This window comes from Salarias fasciatus, chromosome 15, assembly GCF_902148845.1.
Source record: "Salarias fasciatus chromosome 15, fSalaFa1.1, whole genome shotgun sequence".
Taxonomy (NCBI): Eukaryota; Metazoa; Chordata; class Actinopteri; order Blenniiformes; family Blenniidae; genus Salarias; species Salarias fasciatus.
The window spans coordinates 29,231,451-29,249,969 of record NC_043759.1 but is presented as its reverse complement, the minus strand read 5'-3'; the positions used below and the strand labels follow the sequence as shown (position 1 = coordinate 29,249,969).

Below are 18,519 nucleotides of genomic sequence, written 5' to 3'. Positions count from 1 at the left end.
TCCAAAGGTGAGTTGCGCTGTTTACTTTATTTGCTGTTTGTTGCACAAATGTGTTTATATTACCCGCTGTGGTAATCACATCTGAAAGTGGTTTATATGATGGATTCATAAGAATTTAAGCTTTCTAACGGTACATAGTGTGTCCGTGGAATTTGAGAACTGCGTCTCCACATTAGGTAAATGCATCTGGAGATGTTTCGGGCCGGCGTACTTTTTAAAAAACAAACTGCAAACAATTCAACAAGCCTCCTGTCAGCAGAGGGACAAGTGCTTTCTGCTTCTGCCATTATCCGGTTGTTCTTCCGTCCCTTTTGCTTGTTTTGTCTTCACTCGTCGTCATTTCACATGTGCTTTTGGTAATATGGGTGTAGGACTCTGCTTCCTGGTTGGAGTGGATGACCCGCCTTATCTTGCCTCTGATTGGGGAACCTTACACAACTGTGAGTCGTCATATGCAAACCAACCAGTCACCGTAGATTTTTTTTTCCCCACACACAAAACAGCCGACTTCTTCTGGACACTCGACACGACAGTTATGGTGCGTTCACACCGGACGCGTCGCAAGCGTCATGAGCGGCGCTTTTCTATGCAAAGTCTATGGTGGACGAGCGTCGTGGAGCGGCGGGCGGTGAGGCGGCGCATCAGGAGCGTCGACTTTCGAGCGTTTCGAGCGTCGACGCCCACAACGCTCGTCCCCGGCGTCAGGAGCGTCATGAGCGTCGCTTTTTGAGAGTTGGGAAAACTGAACTTTCGACGCGCTGCCGCTGGGCGTCAACCAATCAGAGACAATCCCTCTGGTGCGACGTCACTACGAGTGATCCGAGCACCGATGCGGGCTGGCCAGTGTTGCTAACTTTATGACTTTCTCGCTAAATCTGGCGACTTTCCAAAGCCTCTTGGCGACTTTTTTTTTTTGTCAAAAGCAACTAGCGACAAACCTAGCGACCTTCTCCGGTGCTCTGGAGACGTGACAGAACGTCTCGCTGCTGTTGTCCATGAGCAGCGGGTGCTGCGTGAGCCCCTCCCCCGTCCCAAAGCTCTCACAGCGGTCAGTCTCAGCAGCGCCCCCTGCTGCAGTCAGAGCAGAGAGGAGCAGACCAGCCAATAGCCACTTTTCCGACAACGACGCGGTCTAGCTTTATTTAACAAATAAAGCCGAGCCACTCTCCTGATGCGATCCGCCATAGCTGGAAACAGAAATCAGCCTCCAGCGCGCCGATAAACTGACGCGCGTCAAAAGCGTCGCGAGCTTTGTGACCACCTGGTGTCAGCGTCGTTCTTGAAACGTCACAAGCGTCAGCTTCGAGGCGTCCCCAGCTCCGCTACCTGTAGCTTGCTACTGCCCATCACTGGTCTGTTCCTGATGTTGTTTGTTTTCAGCTCTGACTCTGAGTTTCCATCCAGCTGTGTGTCCCTGAAGAGTGACCGGTCCAAGGACTTCTTTACAGATTTCAGAGAACAGTGAGTTTTATTTCCTGTTGTCATCTGCATTTCATGTCTTCATTTACAAAATAATTCAGACATGTCGCTGAAGCTAAAATCCTGCTGAAGTCTCTATCTGTTCATTAGTTCTCACTCAGAGAATCATCAGAGACTGAAACTCTCACTTCTTCCCTTTATCCTCCAGTCTTCCTCCATGTTTCCACTCAGTCTGTTCCTGATGTTGTTTGTTTTCAGCTCTGACTCTGAGTTTCCATCCAGCTGTGTGTCCCTGAAGAGTGACCGGTCCATGTTTAAACCCATTTTATTTAAATGTGGAGCAGGAGGAGCTGATGAGGGGTGAGAATCAGTGTTTGTGTCAGGATTCATCATCATAACAGCAGCTTGAACAAAGTCAACATGTTTCTGCAGCGTCAGCCAGCAGAGCTCCCAGGCTCTCCGTGGAGGCTCCGCCCCTCAGCATCAAACACATCTGGACTCCATCTTTATGGTGAGAACAAGTCTCCATTCAACACTTCACTGTCACATCAGTGAGACAGAAGAAGTTGTGGAGACTTCCAGCTGAAAGATGAAGCAGACTCTCAGCTTCTTAGATCCATTCAGGTCCAGAGTGAAACAGTCCAACCTTCATCCAGCTTCCAGCCTTCACTGATGCTGAAGCTGTTTCTGCTGGAGATCCACATGAAGAGTGACTCGGCTTCACATGTTGTCATCCTGGATTTACACTCACATCTCCATCTGTCTCACTCCAGATGTTTCTCTGTTCCAGCTGCTGGAGGACAACATGGTGGCTTTCATGAAGGAGGAGCTGAAGAAGATGAAGAAGCTCCTGAGTCCAGATTACCCAGCATGCTCAGAGAGTGAGAGAGAGGATGAGGATGAAGAGCAGAGGAGCAGCAGAGAGTCATTAGTGAGGATGACTCTGGACTTCCTGAGGAGGATGAAGCAGGAGGAGCTGGCTGAGCGTCTGTGGAGCAGTAAGAGGATTTGATCTCATTTCACAGGATGGAGATGAAACAGAGAAATGTTTTCAGGTCCAACAGTGACTGGAGAGCAGAGAGCAGGAACAGAGTCCAAACCAGAGGTCAGAGGTCATTTCCAGGTCAGACACAGAAACTGTGAAACAGACAGAAGCAGAAAAGGAACCGACACAAGACTCAGAGTCTGAAACCAGGAGGAGTGAACAAAATGAAAAATATCTGAAAGAATATCTGAAGAATCCACACATATCCGTTTTCCACCAATAAGATCCAGATGTCAGTTTGGTGTTGGTGCTAAAGCCAGAGTTGGTTCAGACCTGGACCCTCCTGAGAACTGGTTCTGTTTCCATGACCAGGGATTAAAGCAGAGCCAAGTCATTGTGTCAGAAGTCATGGTGTCAGTATCGGGCTGCAGCTGTCAGTTCTTCTTGGAGTAAGATGTCAACTCGATGTCGGCTCTTCCTGTCATTGTGAAGCAGAATCCACCAAGTGTTGGATTGTTCACCCACTAATAGGGAACGTGAGGTGGGTTTAGACCGTTGTGAGACAGGTTAGTTTTACCCTGCTGATGATGTGTTGTTGCAATAGTAATTCCAGAATAAGTCATTTATTCTGTCAAACACTTTCCTGATTCAGCAGAAGGTAGACAGAGTGACCGACAATGTGCCACAGAACAAATGACGTCTCTGGAGGTTTGGACGAGTTGTAATGATAACTGGAGCTACGCCGACCCGGTACTCTAGTGGAATGAAAACCACCAAGACTGAATCCAGGCCAGTCCAGTAGTGCTGAACTGTGTAGTGGACATCACCACAGTGCCAGGAAGCTCTGGGTCTCATCCTCAGTCCACTGCTGTTTTATTCTAGCATCCATGCTGAGATAGTTTAAAATGTATCTTCACTCCAGGCTGTTATAAAACTGGAGGTTCTGTGTTTCCACCAGTCTGGTTGGTCACAATAATTGCTCTCTCTGACGTACTCTGTGCTTGGCTCTGGTCCACCAAGGAGCTGGTGCTTGTTGAACACCAGTTTTGAGGGTCTGGACTTGGTGCTGATGGAAACAAAGAACTGGTGCTAAGTCAGTCTCTGACTCTGAATGAGTCCTGAAAGCAGCTGAGTGGAAAAGGAGAAGCTGAGAGCTGAAGAGCTCCACTCAGAGCAGCTGATACCAACCAGTACAGGGAGCACAGGAAACAGGAAGGGAGGCCAGCTCCCACAAGTCCACATCCCCAACCATCAAACATGGAGACAACAATGGTCTCATGTCTCTTCCTGAGCTCTGCTGTTCATATCATGCAAACATCTCCATCAGATCAGAGGCTGTTTGGTCTCTACTGAAGAGCTGGATGATCTGATGGAGGAGAAACATCAACATCACACTTTCATCTTCACTTTCAGTGTCTCATACACTCAACCCTTTTATTTCTTTTTATTTCCAGGAACTTCTGCTGCAATCTGCCAACAGAAGCTGAAATGTGGCCTGAAGCAGAGGTTCCAGTGTGTGTTTGAAGGAGTCTCTAAAGCAGGAGAGTCCACCTTCCTGAACCAGATCTACACAGAGCTCCACATCACAGAGGGAGGGGCTGCAGAGGTCAATGAGGAACATGAGGTCAGACAGATTGAAGCAGCATCCAGGACAGCAGACAGAGCAGAAACAAGCATCAGACCAGGAGACATCTTTAAAGCCTCACCTGGAAGATCTCAGCCAATCAGAGCAGTGCTGACAAAGGGAGTGGCTGGCATTGGGAAAACAGTCCTGACTCAGAAGTTCACTCTTGACTGGGCTGAAGACAAAGACAACCAGGACGTCCACTTCACATTTCCATTCTCCTTCAGAGAGCTGAATGTGCTGAAGGAGAAGAAGTTCAGCTTGGTGGGACTTGTTCATCACTTCTTCACTGAAACCAAAGAAGCAGGAATCTGCAGCTTTGAAGACTTCCAGGTGGTCTTCATCTTGGACGGTCTGGATGAGTGTCGACTCCCTCTGGACTTTCAGCACACTGAGTTCCTGACTGAAGTTACAGAGTCCACCTCAGTGGATGTTCTGCTGACAAACCTCATCAGGGGGAAACTGCTTCCCTCTGCTCGCCTCTGGATCACCACACGACCTGCAGCAGCCAATCAGATCCCTGCTGACTGTGTGGACAGGGTGACAGAGGTCCGAGGGTTCACCGACCCCCAGAAGGAGGAGTACTTCAGGAGGAGGTTCAGAGAGGAGGAGCAGGCCAGCAGGATCATCTCCCACATCAAGACCTCCCGAAGCCTCCACATCATGTGCCACATCCCGGTCTTCTGCTGGATCACTGCTACAGTTCTGGAGAAGGTGTTGAAGAGCAGAGAGGGAGGAGAGCTGCCCAAGACCCTGACTCAGATGTACATCCACCACCTGGTGGTCCAGGCCAAAGTCAAGACGGTCAAGTATGGTGGAGGAGCTGCCACAGATCCACACTGGAGTCCAGAGAGCAGGGAGATGATGGAGTCTCTGGGAAAACTGGCTTTTAGTCAGCTGCAGAAAGGACACCTGATCTTCTATCCATCAGACCTGACAGAGTGTGGCATCGATCTCAGAGCAGCCTCAGTGTACTCAGGAATGTTGACCCAGATCTTCAGAGAGGAGAGCGGCCTGTACCAGGACAAGGTGTTCTGCTTCATCCATCTGAGCCTTCAGGAGTTTCTGGCTGCTCTTCATGTCCATCAGACCTTCATCAAGTCTGGAATCAACCTGCTGGATGAACAACAGCACACATCCAATTGGTCTAAAGTGTTGATGAAGAAGCCTAATCTCCACCTTCTCCATCAGAGAGCAGTGGACGAGGCCTTGAAGAGTCCAAATGGACACCTGGACTTGTTCCTCCGCTTCCTCCTGGGTCTTTCACTGGAGACCAATCAGAGTCTCCTTCGAGGTCTGCTGACACAGACAGGAAGTTGCTCACAGACCAATCAGGAAACAGTCCAGTACATCAAGAAGAAGCTGAGTGAGAGTCTGTCTGCAGAGAGAAGCATCAATCTGTTCCACTGTCTGAATGAACTGAATGATGGTTCTCTGGTGGAGGAGATCCAACAGTCCCTGAGATCAGGACGTCTGTCCACAGAGGAACTGTCTCCTGCTCAGTGGTCAGCTCTGGTCTTCATCTTACTGTCATCAGAAGAAGATCTGAAGGAGTTTGACCTGAAGAAGTACTCTGCTTCAGAGGAGGCTCTTCTGAAGCTGCTGCCAGTGGTCAAAGCCTCCAGCAAAGCTCTGTACGTGGTTTAAGAACAAATCTGTAGAACTGAGTCCAGGAGAAACACTGATCTGGTTTTCATTGTTGGTTCTTCTTCAGGTTGAGCTGCTGTGGTCTGTCAGAGAGAAGCTGTGGAGCTCTGTCCTCAGTCCTCAGCTCTCAGTCCTCCAGTCTGACACATCTGGACCTGAGTAACAACGACCTGCAGGATTCAGGAGTGAAGCTACTGTCTTCTGGACTGGAGAGTCCTCACTGTAAACTGGAAGCTCTCAGGTCAGGATCCAGCTGCTGCTTGATCATGTGGAGGATCTTCCTTCTTCCTGCTTGACTTGATGCCATGTTTGTGCCTCCAGTCTGTCAGGGTGTCTGGTCTCAGAGGAAGGCTGTGCTTCTCTGGTCTCAGCTGTGAGCTCCAAGTCCTCCCATCTGAGAGAGCTGGACCTGAGCTACAACCATCCAGGAGCCTCAGGAGTGGAGAAGCTGTTTGCTGCAGTGGAGGATCCACCTTGCAGTCTGGACACTCTCAGGTATGGACACACAGCAGGAGCTCCTCATGGACACTGAGACTGTCCACAGCAGTGGTCCTCAATAGGTGGACTGTGGTCCAGGTCTGAACCAAGACGCCGTCCCATAGAGACCCTCAGTGGTGGACAAAGTCCTCAGCTCCATGACTGGAGTGAAAGTTCTGATGCTCCTGGTCAAATATTACTCCAATACAAGAGAAAGCTGTTAGGTCAGATTGTTTCAGTTAAAGTACTGGAGTACATGATTTAGAAAATACTTCAGTAATAAAAGTACATTTTCATCTGAATGTCAAACATTATTGCATCGTGACACAATGAATGAACTCAACCAAACCACTGAAACAATCTACTGAATGCATCGACCTGCTGATTGAAGCTGTGGAAAAAAAGTGGTAGAAAAATAAAACACTGAAGATGAACTCCCACCACCTCCACAAGAAAATCAGATTTGTCCCATTATCAGGCTTTGCAGCAGATCAGACAGTGGGAGAAATGCTGAGTTAAAAAGAGTAAAGAAATAAAGTTACTCAGTCTATCAGGATTACTGCTGCTGGAAAACCTTCTCTACCTGGTCAAGTATTGTAGTTAACTTGGTTTGTTCACTATCTAGTTAACTAACTTATTAATCCACACAGGACTGGCCCCAGTGGGACAAAGTCGAGGATCAAATATCATTTCACTGACCTTGACATCAAACTGCAGTTCCTCAGAGTCCAGGAGGCTTCATTTAAAATACTGATCTGGAATGAAACAGATGTTGACTCGTCATCTCACCTCCACAGGCTTTCTCCAGCTGGACAGGGAGTTTAGTAGGAGGTGATCAGGGATGGGAGGGGAGCTTCAAACATGGAGTCTGGGACAATTACAAGTTACTTTCCAAAAAATGTAATCAGTAATATACTCAAACTACTTCAATTAAACAGTAAAATTACTCTTCGTAACATTCAGATTGCTTCACCAGCAAACGTAAAATACAGACAAATCCAGTGTGTCGTCCTCTCAGTGTAATGTAACTCTTACACACAGCAAACACACACTGCTCTGAGGATTATCAATACATGTTGAACTCTGACCTCTGACCCCATCAATACCAACAACATGACGTCTTCTAAACCTGCTGACAGTCTGACTCAGGATCAGCTCCATCAGTCCAGACTGTGTTCCTCTAGTAGTTCTACAGTCCAGCAGCAGCAGGAGCCGGACTGACAGTGTTAACACACATTTCTGTTCTATCCTCAGTCTGCTGTGTGGCTGTACTGCTGCAGTGAGGAGCAGGTTTGTCTTCAGGTCGGCCATGCTCAGTGTTTTTTCAAGAGGTCAGAGGTCATTCATTCCTCAGTGACAGAAGGAAACATGCAGTCTCCAGTAAATCCTCCATCCAGGCTGAAGATATTATTGCCTCCATCAGATGTTCCTGAGTTTTTTTTTAAAGTGATACTTCAACATTTTGGCAAATTGGCCCATTTAGCACAATTCCTTAGTCATTTAGAACAGCATACTTACTTTTTTTTTTTTGTGAGGGCGAGCTGTTGTTTATCCAGAGGTGAGTCGGGGAAGGTTTTCAGGACGGACACCATGGAAGTGAATGGTATTTTTGCTTCCCCTTGTCCCCTTGTCTGGGCGTAGTGATCTCAAAAGAAAAAGTAGTTCCCAGTATTTGCTTCAGTGTCGTAACGCTACAATATTATTTGTTGGTGTTCCACAGCGTAGTGAATGTGTGGATTATAACTTGTCCACCAAAGTGTTTTGGGGTTGTTGGATTGTGTATTTGATGAGTTTGACGAGGGGAAGCAAAAATACCATCCACTTCCATTGTGTCCGTCCTGAAAACCTTCCCTGACTCACCTCTGAATAAACAACAGCTCGCCCTCACAAAAACAGTAAGTATGCTGTTCCAAATGACTAAGGAATTGCGCTAAATGGGCCAATTTGCCAAAATGTTGAAGTATCCCTTTAAGTTTCAGCATGGCAAACAAAGTCAACATTTAAAACAATACAAATCATTCTTCATTTCAAAGAACTCCAACACGGACTTGAGGTTTGGCCTCCTGTGTTAAAGGAGGGGTATTATGCAGAATCCACTTTTTTGAGCTTTGTGTCATGCTATAGGGTCATTTCCCTGTTAAAAAAACGCAAGGAGCTGTTTCCTGAACCATTCACGCATATTTGAGCAATCCCTGAATCTCCCCCTGGCAGCCATGTTGAGGCTGAAACGCTTGGTGCTGCACAGCTCCGCCAATAATGCACAGCTCCGCCCGTAATGCTCAGCCCAGCCCATAATGCACAGCTCCGCCTGCAATGCAAGCTCCACCCGTAATACACAGCTCCACCCATAATGCACAGCTCCGCCCGTAATACACAGCTCCACACATAATGCACAGCTCCGCCCATAATGCACAGCTCTGCCCGTAATGCACAGCTCCGCCCATAATGCACAGCTCCGCCCATAATGCACAGCTCTGCCCGTAATGCACAGCTCCGCCCATAATGCACAGCTCCGCCCGTAATTTACAGCTCCGCCTGCAATGCACAGCTCTGCCCATAATGCATAGCTCCGCCCATAATGCACAGCTCCGCCCCAGTTCTGACATAGTCCGCACGGCTCCTCCTGTACAGCTTGCTCCCCCACCCGTGAGAGGGACAGGAGAAATACTCCGCAAATCGCCGAGATGGATGCTGTGAGGGGGGCGTGTCACTAAGGCGAGGAGATTCTTAAAGAGACAGGAACTCATTTCCAGTCATTTGAGGCAGCCTGATGCAGAGGCACATTTGATTCAAGTTGTTTTTGACACATGCAGCTTTCACTGTTCAACTTGGGGCAAAGCTGTTGCTTGAGTGTGTCGTAGACTGATACTAAAGGGCTAAAAAACACGTAATACCCCTCCTTTAAACTGTAGTTTGTGTACGCCACTTCTACCACGACCAACTTTCCAACATTTGCTCTGCGCTATCTGTCTTTTACCACGACTCCACTTGAAGAAATCAGAAAATAACTTTTATCTGCTGACTTCAAAGCTGTTCTTAAAAGTAACGAGTCGTGAGGCTCTTCATAGAAATGTAGTGGAGTTTTACAACATTTCTCTTTCAAATGTTTTGGATTGAAAGTCATAAGTTTTCCCAAAAAATAATACTCGAGTAAAGTACATATCCTCAAAGAATGTGCTTCAGAGCAGTACTCCAGTAAATCTCCTTGGTTCCTGTCCAGCCCTGCAGACGCAGCACTGACAGCTAAAACAGCAGGTTCTGATTTCAAAGCTGACGGAGCTTCTTTTTGAAGCAGCTCAGCTTTTACAGTCTTTATGGTCGTGATTCAGTGGAGGAGGAAACACACACACCAGCTGTGTGTGAGTGAAGCGTCACATGAAACCAGGCGGACCATCAAGTCTGAGTGTTTCAGGGTGAAAAGGTTCTGCAGCTCAGACAGACGTGAGAGTTCATGCTGGAAATGAGAAGAGTGGAGAGAAAGAGGAAGTCCACTGAGACAGAGAAAGCTGAGGAACAATAGTTACCAAATGGAACTCAAAAGAAAAGCTGACAGTGAAAACAGAACATTTCATCCAGAATGAAGAGTTTTTCTTCCTCCTTCCCTCTGGACCATGTTTGGCTCCAACACAGCTGAGAGGCAGCTTTCTCCAGCAGGAAACTAAACTCCACCTGGTTCCAGGCTCACCAATGAGCAGCTCCACCTGAGTCTGAGAAAGACTCTGACTCCACTGAAGTCCAGCTGGAACATCTTGGCAGGTCAAGCAAGAGCTCCGATTTCTCCCTGAGGAGGAAAGAGAGCATTTCTCCAGGAGTTAACCTGTCTTTACACTGATGATCTGTCAGGTCTGGTTTATTGTTCTGAAGTCCAGCACTGCTGCTGAACATTTGATTAGTTTGTCTTATTTTGAAAATGAGCCTGACTTTTATTTAGTAAATGACAGAACATTATATTGACAGTCAAACATTTATTTTCAGTTCCATGTTTCATGACAATAAATATTAACAAACACTTTGTGAATTTCACTGAATGAATTAGATTTGACACTCAGGTGTTGATTACACACAGATGTTGACAGAACTTTAATATCACACTAAATAGTTCAACATTCTGATCTTCTGGACCTTTACTTCAAGAAATATCATCAAACTGAGCCTCTTAACATTTTAGTTAAAGACTCCTGGTCTACAAAATGTCTCCACTGATTGTTAACAGTGATTTTTATGACACAAGGACCAAGAAAAGCTGAACCCTGATGATAGAAATGAGAGTTTGAAGCCTCTGTGATGTGGTTCAGACATCTGGACCTGGAGTTTGAATCCTTTGATCAAACTGCTGCTTTTCTCTTCACTCTTAAAATCCTGATGAGAATTCATCCACTTTCCATTCCAACATGATCTTCAGGGTTTTCTGTGTGTTTTTGCTGAATGGAGACTTTTCTCCATGTGTGTGTTGGAGCTGGTTGATGACGAGAAACAGAACTTCTCTTCTTCTCTGTCAGACGGAGTCTTTCAGTGAAAACTCCAGAAGTGTGAAGGATCCTTTGAAAGCTCCTTTTCCAGCTGTCTTTAGGAGGAGAGGAGCAGAAACATGCCGACAGGTTTCATCTTCATCACACTGATCCAAAGCAGCAGAAACACTTTCAGCCTCCAAACGTCTCCACAGAGACTTTGAACCAAGTCTGAACCTTTGAAATGAGTCAGTGTGAGCTGAAACATCAGAGGAGGCTTCATTCATCACTTCATCTTCTTCATCCATCCATCCAGAGCTGACTGCTGTCCTGAGTGAAACAGTCCCAGAGTGTGGACTCAGAGCTCTTTCAGCCTGTTTCTGAGGAGCTCTGCTTCATGTTGAGCAGCAGTTAGGACTCCTGTTGGAGAGAAAACCCTTCTGACTGTCTTTCTTCCTGCAGGGTGGACCATGGTGGAGAGCAGAGGTTAAAACCTGGTCCCAGGAAGTGTAAGTTGGACAGATGAGGACCAAACAGTGACTGTTTCTCTTTCAATCAAAGGTTTTGATTCATTCAAACATCACTGACAAGAGAAGTCTGACAACAAGTTTCCTCATGAAACTTTCTCTGAATGAACAACATGTCAGGAAGTCCAGAGAGAAGAAATCCATCACATGTGTCAGAGGATGACTTTTCTCTCTTTCTCTCCATCAGATTTCTCTCAACTTCAACTGGATGAAAACTCAATGAGCAGATTCCTCAAACTGTCCAACAACAACAGGAAGGTGACACCTGTGAAGGAGGAGCAGCCGTATCCTGATCATCCAGACAGATTTGCTGACTGGACTCCTCAGCTGCTGTGTAGAAATGATCTGAGTGGTCGATGTTACTGGGAGGTCGAGTGGAGCGGATATGTTTATGTATCAGTGAGTTACAGAGGAATCGGGAGGAGAGGAGACAGTAATGAGTGTGTGTTTGGATGGAATGATCAGTCCTGGAGTCTGGACTGCTCTGATGAAGGTTACTCTGTCTGGCACAATAAAAGAGAAACATCCATCTCCTCCTCCTCCTCCTCCTCCTCCTCCTCCTCCTCCTCCTCCTCCTCCTCCTCCTCCTCCTCTGGTAGAGTAGCAGTGTATGTGGACTGTCCTGCTGGCTCTCTGTCCTTCTTCAGAGTCTCCTCTGACTCTCTGATCCACCTCTACACCTTCAACACCACATTCTCTCAACCTCTCTATGCTGGATTTGGAATCTGGAACTCTGGTTCTGGTTCTTCAGTGAGTCTGTGTCCTCTGTAGGAAGGACGGTCTCTGTCTCTGACAGCAGTCCTGTCAGCACCAATCAGAGATCAGAGAACATCAGTGGAGTTCAGCAGGGTTCACAGACGGAGCCTCCAACACTTTGTAAATATGTGGTCAGTTTCAGTTTCAGGACGTTTTCTAACCTCCTCAAGTCTTTGTCAGCAGCAGTGGAGACGATGAGGACAGGACTCTTCTGATCACATTGTGACATTTGAGTTGTTGATGTTGGATTGTAAATGTGAACTGAATCAGTGTTCTTCTGCAAGTTACCAAAAATCAATCCTTGATTTCATTTCCTTTAGGAGTTCCTGAAGTTAAAACTCAACAAGTTCTTTGATTTCTTTCTTTGTAATGTCATGGTGTGGCGTCCACTGTGGGAGAAGACACTCGTCTGTCTCCTCCTTGACGACTTCCACATTATTTTCTTTTAACTTATATCCAGTTATCCTGTTAAAATGTGGTGAAGGTTAATTTTCTGTGTTTCAAACAGTCCTTGTGTTTTGGTCCAGCCCAGCCGGTCCTGATTGGACCAGTCTGGTCTCAGCTGGACTGATTGAAGGAGAGTCTGACTGAGAGTCTGAGTCTGTCAGTCTGCTGCCAGGCTGGAAGTGAAGCTCTTTTTAACACTGATGGACAAATGAAGCTTTCTGAAGCTCTGATGCTGGATGGAAGCTTTTCTACACCGTCCTCTTTGGCGCCACCTGGTGGCCAAAAGTCTGAAGAGCAGCTTGAATGAACTGCTCCATGATGGTTCCAGAGTTCAGTTCACTGCTTCTCTTTATGATGATGTGACCGTTCTGTTTGCTATCAGGATCGTTGTGGGGATATGAACAAGTGATTCTGAGGGTGAAAAATAATCTTTTATTGAATTGATGAATAAACTTTCCTGGATTGAACATGTGCCATAGTGTGGTCTCCTCTTGTGATTTCTTGATGTTTGTGAACATAATAGACAGCAAAATGTTATTTATTATAATGTTCAACACAGTCTGATGAGAACCTGGTTGTTCTGTGAGGTTCCTGTTTCATATCTGTCCTAAACTATGGGTCCTAATGAACATTTGTGAAGAAACTGAGCTTCCACCTCGGTTCTTCTTTCCGATCCATCCAGCAAAGTCTGTTGGAGCCACATCCAGAGTCAGAGTGAGCCCTGTTCTAGAAGAATGCTCCAACATTCCCATCAACACTGCTGAAGCTGTTCCAGCTCCAAAGGATGGAGCCACAGCAGATTAAATCCTCTGCTTTCAGAATGGAAGGTCACTCAAGGTCATCTGAATTCAAACAATAACACACGACTCAAACCCAAACACAGGGGACTTAATCAAAGATTTTATTCACAATAGATGTGTAACAAATACATTTTATTCAAAAGTCTGCAGCTCATTAATATCATTTGAGTCCAGAAGCTCAGAGGATTTTCATATAAATGTAGAACGGCTCATTTGCCCAATGAAATGTTTACATTTTCTAAAATCTTTTATTTCTTTAAACAATCCTGAAACAATAAAACAAAACTTCCCCACAAAATGAAAAGATTTCATATCAATGCAAAGTAAACTCTGTGCAATGGAACGATTATCAGAAACATTTTGAATACTCTTGACCCATGACCTCTCCCGGTGTGGTCGGCCCCATTGGTGGTGTTTCCCATGATGCTCAGTGCCATGCTATGTCTCCCAAATGTATGTGATGTAGGGGTGTAACGATACACAAGAATCTGGGTTGGATACGTACCTCGGTTCTGAGGTCACGGTTCGGTTCGGTTTCGATACAGTAGGAAACAAAATGCAAAACCTAAATGTTCTTGTTGTTGTCCATGCTCCCCATGTCCGCGTGTCTGTGTCGGCTCTGCAGCACATCACGACGCTAACGCTCTTCTCTCCTGCTACATCTGGGCTCAGCTGTGTTCGTTCCATGCAGGCACACTGATCCACGCATCCTCCAGAAGCTTTTCCGGCTCTCTAGACCAGGGGTTCTTAACCTTTTTGACCTCAAGGCCCAATTTTCCGAGTACAAAGTGATCTGGGGCCCATTTTAATATGAGCATTTTCATTTAAATTGATCCAAGTCCAGGTTGAATTGTATTCAATAATTAAATCAAGTCCACTTACAGTTTAACAGGCTAAAACCTTGTAAAAGGAATGATATAATGCATTGTGATCATCTCAAAGACATTTATATCATGTATGTATACCTGCACATACAACAATAAAAGTTGAGCAATTAGAACAAATCAAGTTGCAGCAACAACAAATATACAGGCTCAAGCCAAGCATATGAACAAAAAATTCTGAAATGCAAAAATATTATAATTTAGATACTCAAAAAAACTGAAGAGAAATTCTGATAAATAAAAGTCCGTGGCAATAAAATAAATACATAAAAAAAAGTAATAAAAGTTTCAAATTAAATAAATAAACTATAAATAAAATTGATGAATTTGACAATTTTGCAATCTTCCTTTCTGTGCTACAACAAAACCTCTAAAATTCTCCACAAGCTCTGCAAATATTCTCTGCAAACTCTGCAAATTTGTGACAAATGAAATTTTTAACGACAATCACAACAGTCTTCTTTTTTTTTTTTTTTACATGCTGCAATCCCATTTTACGTTGGTTGACCTCTTCATGAGACACCTGGGCCTAAACATTTTCACAACAATCACAACAGTCAATTTTTTTTTTTTTTTTTACATCCCATTTTATGTTGACCTCTTAATGAGACACCTGGGCCTGCCTCTCAGACATGATCAGGTCTAGTCTGGGTAGAATGGGGGAAAGGCTCACTCTCAGGGTGGCTTCCAATGATGCTCTGAGTCTGTTTCGAGATTTGGTCTTAGTTGTGGCCACAATGGAGAATCCTGATTCACACAGGTATGTAGTGGTGAATGGGAGGAGGAGTTTCAGAGCCTTCTGGGCCAGGCATAGGTACTCCTTTGAGACCACAATCCAGAAGGAACCAAGGTTCAGTTTGCCCCACTCCCTCTTTAAAGTGGTGTCAGTGGAAACATCCAGAAGCTGTGATTCCAGATGTGAGGGTAAAGCAACATCCTTTTCAGTGAGATCCACTGAAAATGGGTCCACAACCCACATGTGTCCCTCTCTGGGATCCTCAGGGAAGTACCCAGCAAATTTCTCAGCTAGTTGTGAGAGGTGCTGAGAGACTGAACGGCCAATCTTCACTTGAGGGGAGTTTTCCAAAATATCGGACAAAAATGGAAACATGTCCATTCTCTCTTCCTGGGCCCTCTTCGTCTACAAAGCAAGCTTCTTCCTGAAAGCTTGAACTTTGTCTGCAACAAAAAATATGTTGCTATTTGTCCCTTGAAGTGAGAGGTTCAGCTCGTTCAGCAGTGAAAACAAGTTACGAGAATATATGACTCGTAAAAAGACTATTTGAACAACTTGTGTGACAGGAGGCGAATATGCAAGGGCTGTGGAGGCCTCTTATCAAGTGGCAAAGTTAATCGCACAGACTGGAAAACCACACACTACCGAAGAGGACCTTATTTTACCAGCTGCAAAGGAAATGGTCTGTGTTATGACTGGTGATAAAGCAGCAAAAAAACTGAACATGATCTAATTGTCTGACAACACAGTGAAGCGTCGTATCCATGACATGGATCAAGACGTGTTAAAACAACTAGTGTCCCGCATCACAGCAAGTCGTTTTTTTGCGCTGCAAATTGACGAATCAACTGACGTTGCTGCCCTGGCAAATCTGCATGCTTCTGTCTGATACGAACACAAAGGAGAAATACATGAGGACTTTCTTTTTTGCAAGCCTTTACAAACAAACACCACGGGGGAAGCCATATTTGAAGTCATTAATGACTTTATGATTGCACACGAAAAAATGTGTTGGACTGAGGACGGATGGAGCCAGGGCCATGGAGGGAAGACTGAGTGGAGATGTAAAGAGAGTGAAGGACGTGGCTCCGCTGGTTACAGCTGTACATTGCAGCATTCACCGTGAGGCACTGCAAACTATGCCTGCAAATCTGAAGAAGGTTTTGGATGAAGCTGTGAAAACTGTGAATTTTATCAAAAGTTGCCCTCTGCAGTCCCGCCTGTTTGGGATCTTGTGCGTGGAGATGGGGAGCGAACATCGTCAGCTTCTCCTACACACCGAAGTCCGATGGCTGTCACGCGGTAAAGTGCTCACAAGGCTTTATGAACTGCGTGATGAAGTTAGAGTGTTTTTTGTGGACACATGTCACGGCCAGTACCTCTGCTCCCTTGTAGGGAGGCTGTTTGGTTTTTTTCAGGTGGGCGGTGCTGGAGCAGGGCTTCGGAGGCGTGGTTCCAGCCCATCAGTGGGCTGAAGATCAGCTGGTCTTCCCCGTCCCTATTTAAGGGGCGTCCTGGCTGGAATCGGTGCTTGATCTTAATATACACTACCGTTTGTGAGACGTGCCCACTTCGATCTTCTCTGGAGAACTTCGACTCACTCTGTTCTTCTTCTGCCCTCAGTTTTGGGATCCCGTTCTGCCTACTGCACGCCTCGCTGCCTCCTGCCGCTCCTGCCGCCCGCCTGCTCCAAATTGACTCTGACTCGGATCCTCATCTTCTGGAACTTTGCCGAGAGCCTCCTCGGACCCAGCTTGGTCACTGCTCGCCTCTTGGACTCACCTTTAGTTTTTTTTTTTCCTGGAAATAAATCAGTTTTGTCACCCGCCATCTGAGCTCCCGTGTCGTCTGCTCCTGAGCCTCCGACCCGACCCGTAACAACACAAGGTTTGAGCTGTCCGACAGATTCTGTGACTTTGAGTGGCTTTCGACACAGGTGTATTTGGCAGATATTTTTGAGTATTTAAATGGACTCAGTCTCTCACTCCAGGGGAAAGCTGTGACTATTTTTCAAGTCCAGAATAAGATTGAAGCCACGATCAGTGTTGCCAGATTGGGCGGTTTTCCGCCCAATTGGGCTACTTGTGATGACATCTGGCGGGGAAAAAATGCATTGAGCGGGTATATAATATTTGGACTGCTTTTGCCAACATCTGGCGGTTTTTTATATTGTGGAAACAGCACAACAAACTTATTTTATGGCTTAAAAACAGTACAAATACAAAATTCTGTATATTTCATTCACTTGTATTATGTTCAATTAAAAATTTACTCAGTCGCTATTGATGTTGCCATAACAACGTGACGTCACATCAGTACGCAGAAGCCTGAGGCAGAAGCCCGTGCGCGCTCTCTCGTCTCTAAGGTGGTAATCTGTTAGCAAAATAATCATCATGCCGAAGTGGGGAAAATACAAAAAGCTTTACAGGAAGGAATGGGAGACCGACCCTGAATTAAAAACCTGGATTGCGCCTGCCCCAGCAGATGACGGCAAAGCTCGTTGCAGGTATTGTAACGTTGATTTAAGAGCACATCTCAACGACTTGAGGGAACATGGCGCCACAAAAAAGCTCAAGTCTCGCTGTCAGCCCAGTGTCAAATCCTTCGCTGTCCCAGCGGGACCTGGTCCAGGACAAGCCACAATCAAAGATGACCAAAAACGTCGTGAACTTCGGGTCGCAACCTACGTTGCCTGCCACACCTCCATCAATGCTGTGGATGATTTGTCGGAAATACTGCAAGAGGAGATGGGTGCATTCATAATGCACAGGACCAAATGTACGGCAGTTATAACATCCCTTCTGGCATCGCACTTCAGAGAGGAGTTAAAGGAGGATATTGGTGAGTCTCCATATTCTCTTTACGTGGATGAGAGCACTGATATATCAGTGAACAAGCTCCTCTGCATTTGTGTGAAGTACCGGTCCCAGAAACACGGAAAGATTCTAAGTACCTACCTGGGGCTAGTCAACCTTCTCAGCGCAGATGCCAGTGGCATAGCAGATGCAATAGTGACTTTTCTCAGTGAATGCGGACTGGAAATCAAAAATATGGTGGGGATTGCTACCGGTGGCGCAAGTGTTATGGTCGGAAAAAAACATGCCGTTTTTTCGCTACTTAAAGAGATGCAGCCTAATTTGCAGCTTATTCGTTTGCCACTCACTTGACATTGTTGCTAACAAAGCAATGCAAGCAACCTGGAATACATGATCAGGGAAACTTACAATTGGTTTGCACATTCTGCAAAACGCCAGAGTGATTATAACAGCATCGACAAGGCGATTAATGATGGTGGCTGTCCTCTTAAATTAATATCACCCAGCTCAACCAGATGGTTGGTGATTGCAGACTGCATTGAGAGGATTTCAGACCAGGAAGATGCCCTCAAGCTACACTTCAGATTGGCATCAGGCGCAGAGCACTGCTATGCTGCCAGGATTCTGAATGAAATGTACAGCGAAAAATCAAACAGCATGTACATGCACTTTCTTTGGCCTGTGTTGATGGAGATCAAGACTGTGAACAAATGTTTTCAGCTGGAAACGGGAGATTCACTGGGTGTGTTCAGAGATCTTGACAGACTATATGTGTCTACACTGAGGAGACTTGTGAAGCCCAGCGTACTACGCATGAACAATGACAGTGGTCTGAGGGAGCTTGACCTGAAATCATCCAGCCTCTACCTCTCACACCACGACGCAGACCTGGGTTACTCCTTCCAGCAACAGTTGGAGGCCAGTACATTACCGCCAGAAGTGAAGGAGAGGAT

The 18,519-nt window shown here is 45.9% G+C and overlaps 1 protein-coding gene across 1 annotated transcript; it reads left to right on the top strand.

Annotated features, from left to right (window-relative positions):
• Positions 1-2,021: 2,021 nt before the first annotated feature.
• Positions 2,022-12,797, top strand: LOC115402163 (NACHT, LRR and PYD domains-containing protein 14-like). The gene is made up of 6 exons (XM_030110627.1): positions 2,022-2,417; positions 3,859-5,662; positions 5,743-5,916; positions 5,997-6,170; positions 11,063-11,109; positions 11,315-12,797. Exons 1-6 carry the CDS (start codon positions 2,144-2,146, stop codon positions 11,896-11,898), a joined length of 3,057 nt encoding a protein of 1,018 aa, XP_029966487.1. The 5' UTR covers positions 2,022-2,143; the 3' UTR covers positions 11,899-12,797.
• The last annotated feature ends 5,722 nt before the right edge of the window (positions 12,798-18,519 follow it).

Bases quoted from the DNA above. Each gene is read 5' to 3' on its own strand.
- LOC115402163 (XM_030110627.1), top strand. From the start codon at position 2,144: ATGTTGTCATCCTGGATTTACACTCACATCTCCATCTGTCTCACTCCA. The intron at 5,917-5,996 runs GTCAGGATCCAG...TTGTGCCTCCAG, and splicing joins TGTAAACTGGAAGCTCTCAG to TCTGTCAGGGTGTCTGGTCT. The intron at 11,110-11,314 runs GTAAGTTGGACA...TCTCTCCATCAG, and splicing joins AAAACCTGGTCCCAGGAAGT to ATTTCTCTCAACTTCAACTG.